Source organism: Falco peregrinus, chromosome 16, assembly GCF_023634155.1.
Source record: "Falco peregrinus isolate bFalPer1 chromosome 16, bFalPer1.pri, whole genome shotgun sequence".
Classification (NCBI taxonomy): domain Eukaryota; kingdom Metazoa; phylum Chordata; class Aves; order Falconiformes; family Falconidae; genus Falco; species Falco peregrinus.
The window spans coordinates 6,284,636-6,298,300 of record NC_073736.1 but is presented as its reverse complement, the minus strand read 5'-3'; the positions used below and the strand labels follow the sequence as shown (position 1 = coordinate 6,298,300).

The window sequence follows — 13,665 nt, the reverse complement described above, 5'->3', positions numbered from 1 at the left end:
AAAAGGTGTCTAATTTCTGCCACCTAGGTGTCCTTGGTTGATTATGAATTTTTCTGGACATCTTTTGGGGTTGGTGGGTTAAATGTCTCCAGCTGCACTGCACAGCTGGGTGTAAGCTGTGCTGAAGCCACAGCTGCGGTCCTGCTTTAGATTTGCCAGAGGAGCCAGTGCTCCCTTGGAGACAGTGATGATTTTATCAAAGAAATGCCTCCTTGCTGTGTGGCAGGGATGCTTCAGCTTCCTTGGGGGTCAAGAGGTAGCCGTGCCTAGGCTTGCTTGTCACCAGTGTCAGGGGAGAGCAGCTCTGCTCTGCTGAACAATCTCTGATCAAAGAGTTTATGAGCACAGACGCACCAAGAAGCGCTAAACCAGTCCCTTACGCGTACTTTACTACAGTGCTTTATTCCTAGTAACTCCCTTCTGAGTTTTCCATCAAAGTGCATCATGTATGCATCGAACATCCAAGTGCCTCATGTATGAAAGCATTATCTCCATTTCACAGGCAGAACAACTGAGGCTGAGTAACACCGCTTGTCCAAGTCTGGGACCAAGCCAGGAGGAACGTCAGGTCGGGGTGCCGTGCCGTGCTCTCCAAAATGCAGTTGCAAAGATGGGGCTCACAGCAGATCTCTCGCTGGGATTTTCTGTTTCCCTTTACTCCAGACCTGTTGACATGTGTGTGTTCAAGGGGGAGATGAGGGGGAGAGGTGGCTTATCCGGTATGCATTGTACAAACAGTATCTGAAGTCTGGACAATATGAACAAATTTTGTGCATAATTCATGCAATCATGTTTGTTATCAGGGAAATGCCTTTTCATGGCTGGGTTTTGTTCTTCCCCTCCTCTTCCTTGTCCCAGGGCTGGAGGAAGCAATAGTCACAATACTGTATTTTGCCCTCTTAACTCTTTCTCAGAAAGCTGACAGGCCTGTGAAATACCATCCTTGTGAATAAGCAGCTCCGGGGAAGTGGGGACACAGCTCCCGGTGCGTCCCGCCTGCGGCTGCCAGCACAGCCCCCAGAGCGGGGACAGGCGCTGCCAAGGGACAGCGAAGCAGATGGGTGAGGCATAAAGGTGGTTTTCAGCCCCAGACCCCAAGGGTTTGGTGCTGCACGTTATCCTGTAGGAAAGGCTTGCAATTTGTCATCCCTGTGGTTCAGTAACCTCTGTAGAGACCTCAGACCTGATGCCAAGCACCTCGCTGGTGATTTAAACTTGCTTTTATTGTTGTTAAAAGTCTAAATATTCTAAAGACAAAAAGAAAAGGCACTAAGAGCCCTCCTCATTGCTTTGTATTACAAACCTGTAATTACTTGATGTCAAGCTGCCAGTAACTTCAGTTGGTGTCGAACTCTGAAGCGAAGGATGGAGCTGGCTGTCGCATGCTACCTGGGTTTAAAACGCTCCGTTGCTGCACTTGTCTTCCTCGGCATGGCTGCTGCCGTGTGCGATGGGTGCTGAGGCTCTCAGCTGCAGGACAGCAGGGAAAATCCTCTGCTCAGGGCTGCAACGTGCCAGGGCTTCCCTTGTTGGAGAAAGGCAAAGACATTGAGAGCAGGGAAGGGATTTGTGTGAGGGGACATGCAGGTTTCTGCTGGGTAAGGGGGGATTCGGCAGCGCTGGGCTCATCTGGCTGCAGTGGCTTGGCCAAGGAGGCAGGACTGAGACCGAGACCTCCGATCTGGGCTGGAAACATCCCATAGCTCAGAGATGCTTAGATCAGACAGTTTGGCTCAGAGCTTTTGTCTGTGTAAACCAAAACAAACCCCTGTTAATTATTGTAAGGTCTTCCTCCATAGCTGACAAATGTGTCCTGAATATCACTTCTTCAAACAGCATAAATCACTATGGCAGCATTGATGGTTGGAAAGGTTTCTCTGAAAAATTCCCGATGGGCTCCAGGAGGGATGCAGACCCAGCATGCGTGTTCTCACTGGTTCCGAAGAAATGGCCAAACTCTCAGCTTTTTTTCCTTGTTCCAGTTGGCAGACGCGATATGGAGCCAATGCAAAGAGAAAGGGTCAGGCTGATGCAAGGGTGAGGTTGTTCCAAATGGTTTGTTCTTGTATTTTGGTTTATATAGTGTAGCCTGCCCTTTTGGTGACCCTTTTGATAATTCTGGGGGATTTTTGACAGCCTGGTGACCTGCAGGGGGAGGTCAGCAGCCGAGCCAGCCTGTCTCCCTGCTCCTGGCCTCGCAGCAATGAATCTTATTTGACTATAAAAAGCAAAAAAGGCAGAATCCACCTCCAGCTTAGAAAGCAATCACGGGCCCATTGTCCTGCTCCCCACAAGCTCCGTTATTTCTCAGGAGGCTTCATTCTATGAGGCAAGTCCCCAAACCCATGTGGCCTTAGGAGAAAAAAACGTGGTGGGTTTTATTGCCTGCTCTGCTCCCCCTTCGTGGGGTGGTTGGGGACCTCAGTGGCCTCTGGGCTGGGAGCCATGCCGGGGCAGCCTGGGAAAGGCACATGGCACTGGGATGCTGAGAGCTGGGATGGCATTGGTGGGGATGCTGGTGTCGGTGGGGATGAGTTTGCTGTGTCTCGGAGGTGCCAGGGCTGTAGTTGCTGTCTCCTCCAGAGGGGATGGAGTGTCCCAGGAGCGCAAGACACGCTGGAGCGTAGATGATGGGTGAGGGCACAGCGGTGCTGGCATGGGGCTGTGGATAAATCACTGCTCATGAGACCAACCCTACCCCAAAAGAAAAGATACTGCAAATGCAGCTGCCACACTGGTGACATCAAAATTGTTCCTTTGATCCGTCATTTTCCACGGGAGATTCTCTTTTTGGTTTTGCTTTAATTTTCCTTTTTATCTCCCTCTTTTTTTTTTTTTTTTTTTTTTTTTTTTTGGTGTGCATAAAGTACCACTAATGACAAACTGTGGTGCCCGTGAGTGAGTGACAGCTGAAATAAGAGAAATGACTAATCGGGCCTCCTGAAGCCCTGTCGCATGGAGATTAAATGAGCCCTTTTTTCTTCCCCCCTCAATAAGAATCATGGGCATTTGAATAATAATATTATAGTCTCCATTAGGATGACAGTGGGGGAAAAAAATTGGCTCAGACCTGTGATTATTCCTTCAATCTAATAATTATTTAAATACCAGATAACTCCTTTCAGCCTAATTGAGGCCTTTCAGCTGCTTGGGTTTATATTGTGTCCCTGAATTTACTCTCTCTTTCACCTTGCGTTACTAATAGCTTCAGATTGCTTTTAAGGCCACATTTTAAATTTGCTTCCAAAATAATAGGAAAAATTAATGGTCAAATAGTATTAAGTATCAGACTTAAAATCACCCACTGTCCTGGTTCCCTGGCGTTTACCTCCCCAGCTGTACCCAGCCGTCCCCACAGTCCCCCATAGGACATGCGCTGGGTTTCTGCTGGTGGTTGGTAGCTGTATCACTGAGCACTGCTTCATCTGTGTTCTGCACCCCCGTGTCCCCCCCCCTCCTGCCCACCCTGACCCCTGGGCAGTGGGGTGACGCAGAGCCAGGGATGGATCATCATCCCTTGGCTCATTTCAGTAGGTTGCCAGCTCATGGCCATGCTCTGTCATCTTCAAATAATGTTTGAAAATGCAGATTCTTCTTCCTGGATGATCCCTCTTGCCTTTGGCAGTGGCTGTTCACAAATATCCTGCAAAACCTTCACTGTAAGGCACCGCATAGAAGTTTGGCTTCAGCTGACAGCTCTGCTGCACAGCAGCTCCAGCCTGGCTCCGGCTTTTGCACTGGCTCCGGGAAAGAGAAAACTGCTATGGGCTGAGTGAAGAGCTGCCATGTCTCATACATATATTTGTACGTAAAATTTAATTATTTAAAGTCATTAATTTCTAGCTTGCGCTGTTCTTGTCTCACTTTGCAATGGAACAGCTTTTCTAAAAATCGGAAAGCTGCTGAGCAGGAAAACTGTCGTGCGCTGCTGAGCTTTACAGTGGAGCCTCCCCATTCCCTGTAGAACCTCCTTCTCTTTCTGGACTCCTCCTGACCCAGAGCCCTCTGCCCCAGAAGCATCTCTCCTTCTCGGGGAAGGAGAAACTGAGGTAGGCTTCATTTTGGGGCTCCTGTTAGTGAGGGATACTTTGGCCTCGGAGGAGAGCCCCCCTGTGCTGCCCTGGGCAGAGGCTGCCTTCTCTGTGCCCTCCCCACAGCAAGGGCAGTTGGGTGGCCACGGCTGAGCGCTTGCCTGGGGTACCCTGGTGCTGGAGGCTTCTTGTGCATTGATCTGGAGGTGCTCTGTCACTGACTCGATGGCTCCACAGGGCTCCTGTATCTGCAGCTCTCGTGCCAGCTTTTCTGGGCTCCTCTCGGCCTCCTCCGTGGCGCGGGGTTCCCTGCGTGTTTATGAGAAGGCACCGCGCTGCTGGCTGGCATCTCCCCACCAGTGACACGCGTGGACTTCTTGGTGGCTCGGGCTGCACTGCCACATTACCCAAGAGCAAACCTGCTCTGAGATCCTTGTGGCCATATCAGATCATCGGTGCCCACCGCAGGTCACCAGCAGCCCTCACGTGGGTGGGCAGCATGGAGAGCCTTCCTCTGAGCAGATGCTCAGGAACTGTTTGATTTGTGCCCTTTTGGCACAATGAATGTTTGGCACAACAACAAATCTTTATTCTGGATTCAGAGAATAGTTTTGGGTGGGATGTTTGGGTGGGAAATTTAATGAGAAGAGCCGGCGAGGTCACCCCGGTGCTGTGGTGGCATGTTCAGGTCCGCAGCGCAGGCAGCTGTTTTCTGCCACAGCAATCCAAACAACAATCAGAATGCAGCAGGGTCTGCGTCCTAGCTGGGAGAGAGAGAAACCGCTTCAGCCAAAGGTGAAAATTAAGAGACTGGAAATAAGAAGCAAGCAGCCGGGGAAACGTATCCCTAAGCAGAATGAGAAACCCATTACCGCTCTCTTTCTCCTGTCTTGTCAGTGACACCAAGACGTGCAGCCCAGGGACAGAGCTCCTTTGTCACCTTTCAGAAACACCCGTCTCCGCTCCCCGGCGTTAACAAGCCTAAAGAGCGGCCATTCGGTGACACTCGCTTATGAGCTCAGTGGAGGTTTTCAGCAGTGTGAATTATTTTAAATACCAAAAGGGAGATCAGCATCAATCAAAGCGGTGGCTGGCCGCAGGTGAGGACAGCCAGCCTGGGCTGTGCTCGGGAGCAGCCTCCTGTGTTTCGCACAGGGCAGGCAGGAGTGTCAAGTCTGCGCAGGTTTCTCCCTGGTGTGCACGCCTGGGGCTTGCATGGCCGTGGTGGGACTTTGGTGCAGAGAGGGCGGGTGGAAGGTGACTCAGCCTCAGCCTCCTCCCAGGGCTGGTGTGACCCTGCGGTGCCGTGAGGTGGTAGAGGACATCTCTCCCCAGGGCGGGCTGAAATGGTTCCTTTGATCATCCAGCCTGGAGCGTGTAAGGAATCATAATTTGGGATAAAGGAGAACTTTGCAATGCTTTTCTGAGTCTGGGCAGTCAGACACATCTGTGGCGCTGAGCAAGACTGAGGTCAAGCCACTAGTACAAGTCACGGTCAGGTCTAGAGATGATAACAAGGATGAGAGATAATCCAGTGACCTCTAGGCAGGTCTCTGGTGACAAGGGAGGTGCAGAGCCCCTGTGCAGGGATGTTTTCGGAGCCCTGACATGGTGCCCACCTCAGAGCGTTGTTCTGCTGGCCCCACAGCTACTCTGAGCAGCTCTGCTGAGCCAGGTCCTTGCTGCCTTGCAGGGTGCTTGTCTGGCATCGCTTCCAGCCGCTTTGTGGTAGCCCAAGGTGATGCTGAAAGTCTGGGGCTGAGCTGGGAACTGAGCTGATACCTCCTGCGTGGGATGATCCAAGCCAGACCCTCCTCAGATGAGACAGACATGGAAATGCATGGATTCTGATTGTCTTTAAAGTTCATGGTTTTGCTAGGGGAGTCTGCCACCTTAGCAGAGGTTCTGGGTGATGAGGTGGAGCAGACAGAGGGTTACAAGGGTCCTCTTCAACAGCTACTGTGTGCACGCTGTCCGGAAGGGCGGGTGGAAAGCTCTGGTGTCAACATGCCTCACGCAGGCGATGTGTCTCTGAGGTGAACACCCGCTTCCTAAGGAAATTCCAACCTCGTGATTCCTAACTCGGCCTGACAGCCTCCTGCATGAGCAGGGAGGATGGGGCCAGGGGCCAGCAGGGCTCCAGCTGTCCCTCAGGCCTCCATGAGGTCTAGGTGCTTTGGGAGCACCCACAGAAACAAAAGAAACAACAGAAACAAAAAACCCCAACCAAACACGCCTGGCTTTCATGCCTTGTTTCTACACAGATTTTGGCCAGAGGTCTCCAGCTCGTGTCTTGCCTTGCCTTGTCTGTGCGGGTGAAAACACGCCCATTGAAGGCGACCCTACTTCTGACTTACATGTAATGCTATCGGGAAGGGCGTATGGGCAATTTCTTTGGCATTAGGTCTTCTGGACCCAGTTTCCCAGCTGTTGCTTTGTGTAGGCTTCAACCATCACCTGCGAGTTCTGTTAGAGCAGGAAATTTGTCCGAGGCTCCCAGTCTGTCCCCTGCCCGTGGTGCTGCTGGCAGCGCTCAGCTGCAGGTCTGACCGTGTGTCCCCATGCTGGTGACAGCTGCTTTTCCAGCAGTAAAGCACCTCGTGAAGGCTGCAAGGAGGTTCTGCCTGAAAAGCACCTGCAGGAGTTCTTCTGGCTCTGGGGAGGGGTGGAGGGGAGATGCTGGCGGCTTTGGTGTGTATGTGCTCAATGAACTTGCCTGCATGAGACTTCTTCCTCAGGTTTCCAAATGAAATAGAGGATTTAAAGGTAGAAAACACCTCTTATTTCCTCTGTTGCTTCCAACAACATACCCTGCAGGAGGTATCCTTTTAGCCAAGATTGCAGATTGATGGTTGGGTGTGTGAGCTGCGGGCTTTGTCTTGGGCTGAAGCTGATTATCCCCTCCCGTGGCTGAGCAGAGTACATTATAAACAGCTAAACCACATAACAAATTAACACGCAGAGGCTGAACCAAGTGGCAAAACCTCAAGCTTGAACTGTTTACCAGTAAGTTAGGAGTCCTGCTTAATTCTTGTTGGGCTTAGAAACATCCTTCCTTTATCTCAAGGGTTGTGTAATTAGAAAGCCTCCTTTGAATTTTATCTGCAGGACGCACTGGATCTAATCCTTTGCTCCGTGTGTTTCTTCTCCTTTCCCAGAACCATGTGAGGGACGTTGCTGGGTCACACAGCACGTGCGCGGGGAGCACAAAGTTTGCCTTTCCCAGGATGGATCAGAGGAAGAACTGGCCTCGGGTACCGGACTCTGATGGCTGGTCGGTGGCTTTGCTGTGTCTTTTCCTGGCATCGCTCTCCCGAAATGTGTCCAGCAACACCTTGTTCAGCACTTTCCACTCTGAGAACCGGGACTGGACGTTCAACCACTTGACTGTCCACCAAGGCACCGGGGCAGTCTATGTCGGAGCTATCAACAGGGTTTACAAGCTTTCAGGTAACCTGACTATTTTGGTGGCTCATAAAACTGGTCCTGAGGAGGACAATAAATCCTGCTACCCACCCCTCATCGTCCAGCCTTGCAGCGAGATCCTCACCCTCACCAACAACGTCAACAAGCTGCTGATCATTGACTACTCTGAGAACCGGCTGCTGGCCTGCGGCAGCCTCTACCAGGGGGTCTGCAAGCTGCTGCGCCTGGACGACCTCTTCATCTTGGTGGAGCCCTCGCACAAAAAGGAGCACTACCTCTCCAGTGTCAACAAGACGGGCACAATGTACGGTGTGATCGTGCGTTCGGAAGGTGAAGATGGGAAGCTCTTCATCGGCACGGCAGTGGATGGGAAGCAGGATTATTTCCCCACCCTCTCCAGCCGCAAGCTTCCCCGGGATCCAGAGTCATCAGCAATGTTGGATTATGAGCTCCACAGTGACTTCGTCTCATCCCTCATCAAAATCCCCTCAGATACCTTGGCCCTTGTTTCGCACTTTGACATCTTCTACATCTATGGTTTTGCCAGTGGCAACTTTGTCTATTTTTTGACTGTCCAGCCAGAGACCCCAGAGGGTGTCTCCATCAACTCCGCCAGCGACCTCTTTTACACGTCTCGCATCGTCCGTCTCTGCAAAGATGACCCCAAGTTCCACTCCTACGTGTCTCTACCCTTTGGCTGCGTCAAGGGGGACACGGAGTACCGCCTCCTGCAAGCAGCGTACCTCTCCAAGCCAGGAGATGTGCTGGCCAAGTCCCTCAACATCACGGCCCAGGAGGATGTCCTCTTTGCCATTTTCTCCAAGGGGCAGAAGCAGTACCATCAGCCACCCGACGACTCTGCGCTCTGCGTCTTCCCCATTCGCACCGTCAATGCTCAGATCAAGGACCGCCTGCAGTCCTGCTACCAGGGGGAAGGCAACCTGGAGCTCAACTGGCTGCTGGGCAAAGACGTCCAGTGCACTAAAGCGGTAAGGATGCTCGGGCCGTGGTAGCCCTCACGAGCCGGTATCAGTGCCTGGCCCTATGGAACACGAGCTGGCAGAATAAGATTGATCTTTCTGTGCCTCAGTTTCCCTGAACACAGAAGAGACACAGTAGTCCTTTTCCCCTTTAACTCATGTTCTTATCAGACAGTTGGCGGTGACAGTGAAAGGAAGGGGTAGCATTAAGGCAGATAAATGAAGGCGTGCAGTTTGCTGAAGGTGTTTGCTGTTCCCAGCCTGGGGCTCTGGAAGCTGGAGGAAGGCTCTCGCTCCTCCCAGAGCACGAGGGTGGTATCAACAAACTAACAAGATAAATACAAATGACAGTTGTGTCTTTTGTATTTTTATTCAGCTGATTTCTTTAATCTTGATTCACATGCAGGTTGTTCCTGGCTTGGGAATCTCTGGGGCCTTCTTTTGCCAGGCTTATTAAGTTTGGCTGCTGGGAAGAAATAAACATGGGTTAAATGAAATGAAAGAAGGAAAGCAAAGAGAAGCTTGAGTGCTGGCTTGCACAGGGGAGAGTCATCCCATCATAGTTACAACTAAATGGGCCTGAGCGTTTGGTAGTTAATGTCCCTTGTGGAAAATATGTGGATCGCAGTCAGTGTGATGGCGGGTGGCAACCCATGTCACCACCCTGCTGCCTATGCCGTGTAGGAACTCACTTGAGTGATCTCGGCTAATACAGCTTAATAACCCTTAGCTGTCAGCAGAATGATTTTCCCTCGTTCGTGGCAAGTGGCGTTCTAGGGAGAAGCCAGCATCCACGTTCCCTGTGCCGCAGAAAGGAAACTGAGGCACAGAGAGGTGGTTTGTAGGAGAGTGCACAGCTGGGTGGTGGAAGGAGCAGGAGTGCATCTTCCTACTTTGCACTCAGGTGGTTTATGCTCCCAGAGCCTTTCCCTGTGTGCTCACCCACCTTTCCAGGGCAGCCAGGCTGATGCTTTCCACCAGCCCCCTGATCACAGAGAGCAGTTTTGTCTCTGTCCTGGAGCTGGGCTGTTTGTGCCAGAGAGGTGGCTACTCCAGACAGGAGTGCACAGCAGTGTCCTCGCCTCCCTCGTGGCATGGGATCAGCCGTGTCCAGCTGTCCTCTGGCTGATGGCTGACCTGAGCCCGTCCCACACCATGCGCTGCCGTGCTAGCGCTGCTGCGAGCTCTCACAGGGCTTGTGTGGCCTTCAAGGGAAGCCTGTGCAGATGTGGGGATGCTGAGCATCTCTCTGCTCATACTACTCGGCATCTCTGGAAACTGGGTCAAGAGGACATGAAGTGAGTGGAGGAGGATGTTTCTGCAAGGCCATGCAGCAGGGCTAAACCCATGAGAGACCTTGTAGATTTAGGAAATGAGTGGAAGTGTCTATTGGAGGTAGGATTCCTTCTCAGCCCTGTCCAAACACATTTTGCAGCAGCTGCCGAGTGTCTTGGCCTCAGGCAGTGAAGGGAGCAAGCCACTGAGGAAGGTGGCTGAAGCGGGCAAGGTCCCTGGGCAGGGGGTGACGTGTTGGTGGCTCCCACCCTGCTGTCAGCACCGCCAGCTCCCCTCCGTGTGAGCCCCAGTGCGTGGGGCTGCCCTGCGCTCTGCGTTTCACTCACGGCTACCCCAAACCTCGTCTTTCCAGCCAGTCCCCATCGATGACAATTTCTGTGGGCTTGACATCAACCAGCCCCTGGGAGGCTCGACACCGGTGGACGGAGTGACCCTCTTCACCTCAAGCCGGGACCGGATGACTTCTGTTGCGTCCTACGTCTACAACGGCTACAGCGTGGTGTTCGTGGGGACTAAGACTGGCAAGCTGAAGAAGGTAAGCTTATTTCCATGACTTTGGAGAGCCAGGTTCTAATTTTCATTTCTCTCAGGAGGCTCTGATGTGTGTAGCTGCTGCTGTGTGTTACAGATGTTTCCCAGCATGAAACTGGGAGCCAGTCAGGAGCAAAAATCACAGGGTTTGCGTCACAGAGAGCTTTGCATTGGTGAGACCAAGTTCATCTGTCAGCGCTGTTAGTACAGAGTGGTTGCTGCAGCTTCTTTTGAAGCAGAGAAGTGCCCAGCCTAGGGAAAAGTGAAGCAGAAACTGCTGCGTGGTTCTGGAAAAGGGACCAAATGAGGCCACACAGTTCCCATCTCTCTGTGGCATCACACTCCAGAGCATCCCCTTGCATGGGCTGAGGGCACCTTCCCGTGCCTCCAGCCAGCGACCCTCTTCTGCGGCAGAGTAATACAGGTCCCAGTCTGCCTGTATATTGAAGCATTACCGTTGTTTGTCTGGGTTTCTTGCATTTTGAGTGAACTACGGTGTGTGTGTTTGTGGGGCTGACGCAGAAATTATCAGGGCCGATCTGATCAGAGACAAGTGCAACTTCTGAGTACGAGTGAACCTCAGCAAGTTGTATCCAAGGTCTCAGATCTTTCCTCCTTTTTGACACACTGATGGAAATCTTGCGATAGTTTTAAGTTGTTTCCCAGCAGTCCTTCTGCAAGTTGTGGAAGTGAGTGAGAAAGCTTTTGGTGATGGCAGAATTGCTGGTGGTGGCAGGATGTTTGGTCACGGAGAGATAGGAATGGGTTAACTTGGCTGCTTTTGGAAACCAAGCCTCCAGGCAAAGTCCTACTGCTTCCCCCTGCCTCTTACCTCCTGCTCTTCCCTCTGACAGTTGGGTGATTGATGGGTCCTGGAAGATAACACTCCTCACTCTCTGCATCACAAAGGCAGGGGCTAGTTGCCCAGGGCAAAGAGATGCTTTCCCTGGTTTCCTCCCGCAGCACAGGATTTTGGAGTCCAACTGGGATCCCACCCCGAGGGCTCTGAATGCTCTTCAGTGAGCAGGGCACAAAGGCTGGTCAGGCCCAGCCATACATCTGTTGTGGTCCTCACTAGTCCTTTCTCGGGGGTTCCGTATTTAAAACGAGTGTGGGAATGGCCTGGAGGTGCGTGAGCAGAGGTGTGTAAGGTCCCTTGTTGGTCCTCAGAGTTGGAGCTGCAACTGGAAGCCAGCTCCTCCATCAGTGGGTGCAGAAGTCTGATCCAGCTCCAGCAAAACCAGCCTTAGAGATGCTGCTCTGGAAAGCTGAGATCCTTCAAATTAACCTAAAATATACATGGCAGCATTAGGTGAACCTGCTAAATGCAGACTCTGCTTCGTGGTACCAGGGAAAGAGTTAACAAACATAATCAACAGCAGGCTGTTAATTTTTTTGTGTCCTTAAGCAGCAGGGAATTTCTTCCTCATCTATCCAGGAAGATACAAGGACAGGCAGATACTACACTTGAATGTCTGCATCATTTTAATTACATCAGTTCATTAATATTCATTCAGCACTTTACAAGTGCTGAGTAGTAGTAAATTAGGTGCCTCCCTGGTGCCTCTCGAGTGTCAGTGGGGCAATTTTGAATGTGGGGGAGAGTGGGCTTGTAAGCAGAGCCCCTCTCCTCCCTGCCAGCCCCCCCACTGTGGCACATGGGAGCGCCGGGATTTTTGTAGCTAAATGGATGGAAGAGGCACCTCAGCATATTGCAAATGCATATGCTAGCAAGCTTCAAGGCAGCCATGCAGCCTGGTACTTGCTGTGTGCAGTCTTTTGGGGGGGGAGGGGTAGGGGAGGTCCCTCATTTGGAGGCAGTTAAAACAAACAGCTTGTTGCCTGCACAGTAGGTATTTACTGTCCCGTCCCCTGAATTATGTAGGATTACTGAAGAAGCAGTCTGTCCGACAAGGTTTCATTCCTTGTGCTATTCTACTGAATGCTTACCTTTTTGATGCAGAGTTCATCTATTCCCACCCGTCCACCTCACTGCCCAGAGAGAGGGCTGCGGGGAGTCCTTCACCTGCTGCTTGAGCTGGTGGTAACCAGGCTTGAAGAAAACTGGTTCATCTCTCAGCAAATTCGTTCTAGGCATTTGCTACAGTCAGGCTTTCCTGGCATCTGCCAACCCCCCTGATTTAACATCTCTCAGAGGTGTCTGCAGCTGATGAGACCCATGCCTCCTGGTGTCCTGAGCTGCAGGGATCGCTGTCCCACCCTCCGCTGCGTGGGGCTGAGGATGATGTTGTTCTCTCGTGCGCAATCCTGTCCACACCTTTAATAAATTTTTCCTCATTTGACAGGTGGGATTAGTTTTTACATGGCCTAAGAGAGGCCACGTGAAGCATAGGAAGCAGCTTTGCACTGACCTGTGGGGCTCTCGGGGCTCTGGCTGCAGAGGAGGCATTGCAGACCCAGTGGGAAGTTCTCAGCTTGTCCTCCAGTTTTTGTGTGTGTTCCAAGACCAGACTCGTCTCTAAGTCAGCGAGTGCTCAGGACTGTAAACGTTTCCCTATCTGCTCTTCCCCTTACGTGAAATAAGGATGGTAAAAATGTATGCACCTCTGTAAGTGCCAGAGATTTACAGATAGAGCCTTATCTCCTCCAGCTCACCACCTTGCATATCTACCTACACAATTAGTGTCTGAAAGCTATGTCACACCTATTCCCTTTCCCACAGCTGTTGATTTACTTTGGAAGCAAGCTGATGGCTCTGTCTGGGGTTTCAAAGGAGACAGTTCAGTGTAGCTGGAGGAAAGAAGTTAGAGAGTCAGTTCTGAAATATTTTAAATTTGTCTGTGTTTCCCCAGTGAGAATTCGTTACCGAAAATGCTGTGTTATCTCACTGATGTCCTTCTTCCCATTAGCTATTCACCTAACTGCCTCCTGCCACGCTCCCTGGGAGAGCTGCTGCTGCTGCTTCAGCCTCTCCTCCGCAGGAGCTGAGTGCTGAAGGTCCCCAAGCCGCTGCCTGCCCAGGCATCCCTCGCTGCCTGCCCTCCTCGGTGCAGCCCATGTTGTCTAGCTCTACCCTTTTTCTGTTCCTGGGCACGTTTGAAGTCCCTTTCTGCTCCTTTCAGCTGCCAGCATGGACTGACATGTAGAGGAAGAAGTGTTCTGTGGGCTCGGGAGTGGCATGGAGCCCTGCGGCAGGGCTGGCAGGTCACTTTGTGCCTTTCAGAGCCCCGCAGGGTCCAGCTGATATGGGCAGCCTGGACAGGTCACCCGCGGAGTCCGCACAGCCCGGCTGCATGTTTGGTGTAGCCAGGCTGCACTGGAGGGGTGTTGGTACCAGAGCTGCCGACAAATAAGTCGATAATATCAGATAAGTCAGTTGACAATGAACTTGGCATCCTTCCTGCAGGGAACCAGAGCGTTTGCTGGGGTCAGGGTTTGAG

General features: G+C 51.8%; 1 protein-coding gene across 1 annotated transcript in view; it reads left to right on the top strand.

Annotated features, from left to right (window-relative positions):
• The window catches only part of PLXNA2 (plexin A2), a 179,386-nt gene that overhangs the window by 14,130 nt on the left and 151,591 nt on the right, over window positions 1-13,665 (top strand). The window contains exons 2-3 of the mRNA XM_055819918.1: window positions 7,190-8,446; window positions 10,086-10,268. Of these exons, the coding sequence (XP_055675893.1) occupies window positions 7,259-8,446; window positions 10,086-10,268 (1,371 nt within the window). The 5' untranslated portion in view covers window positions 7,190-7,258. The remainder of the gene's footprint in view (window positions 1-7,189; window positions 8,447-10,085; window positions 10,269-13,665) is intronic.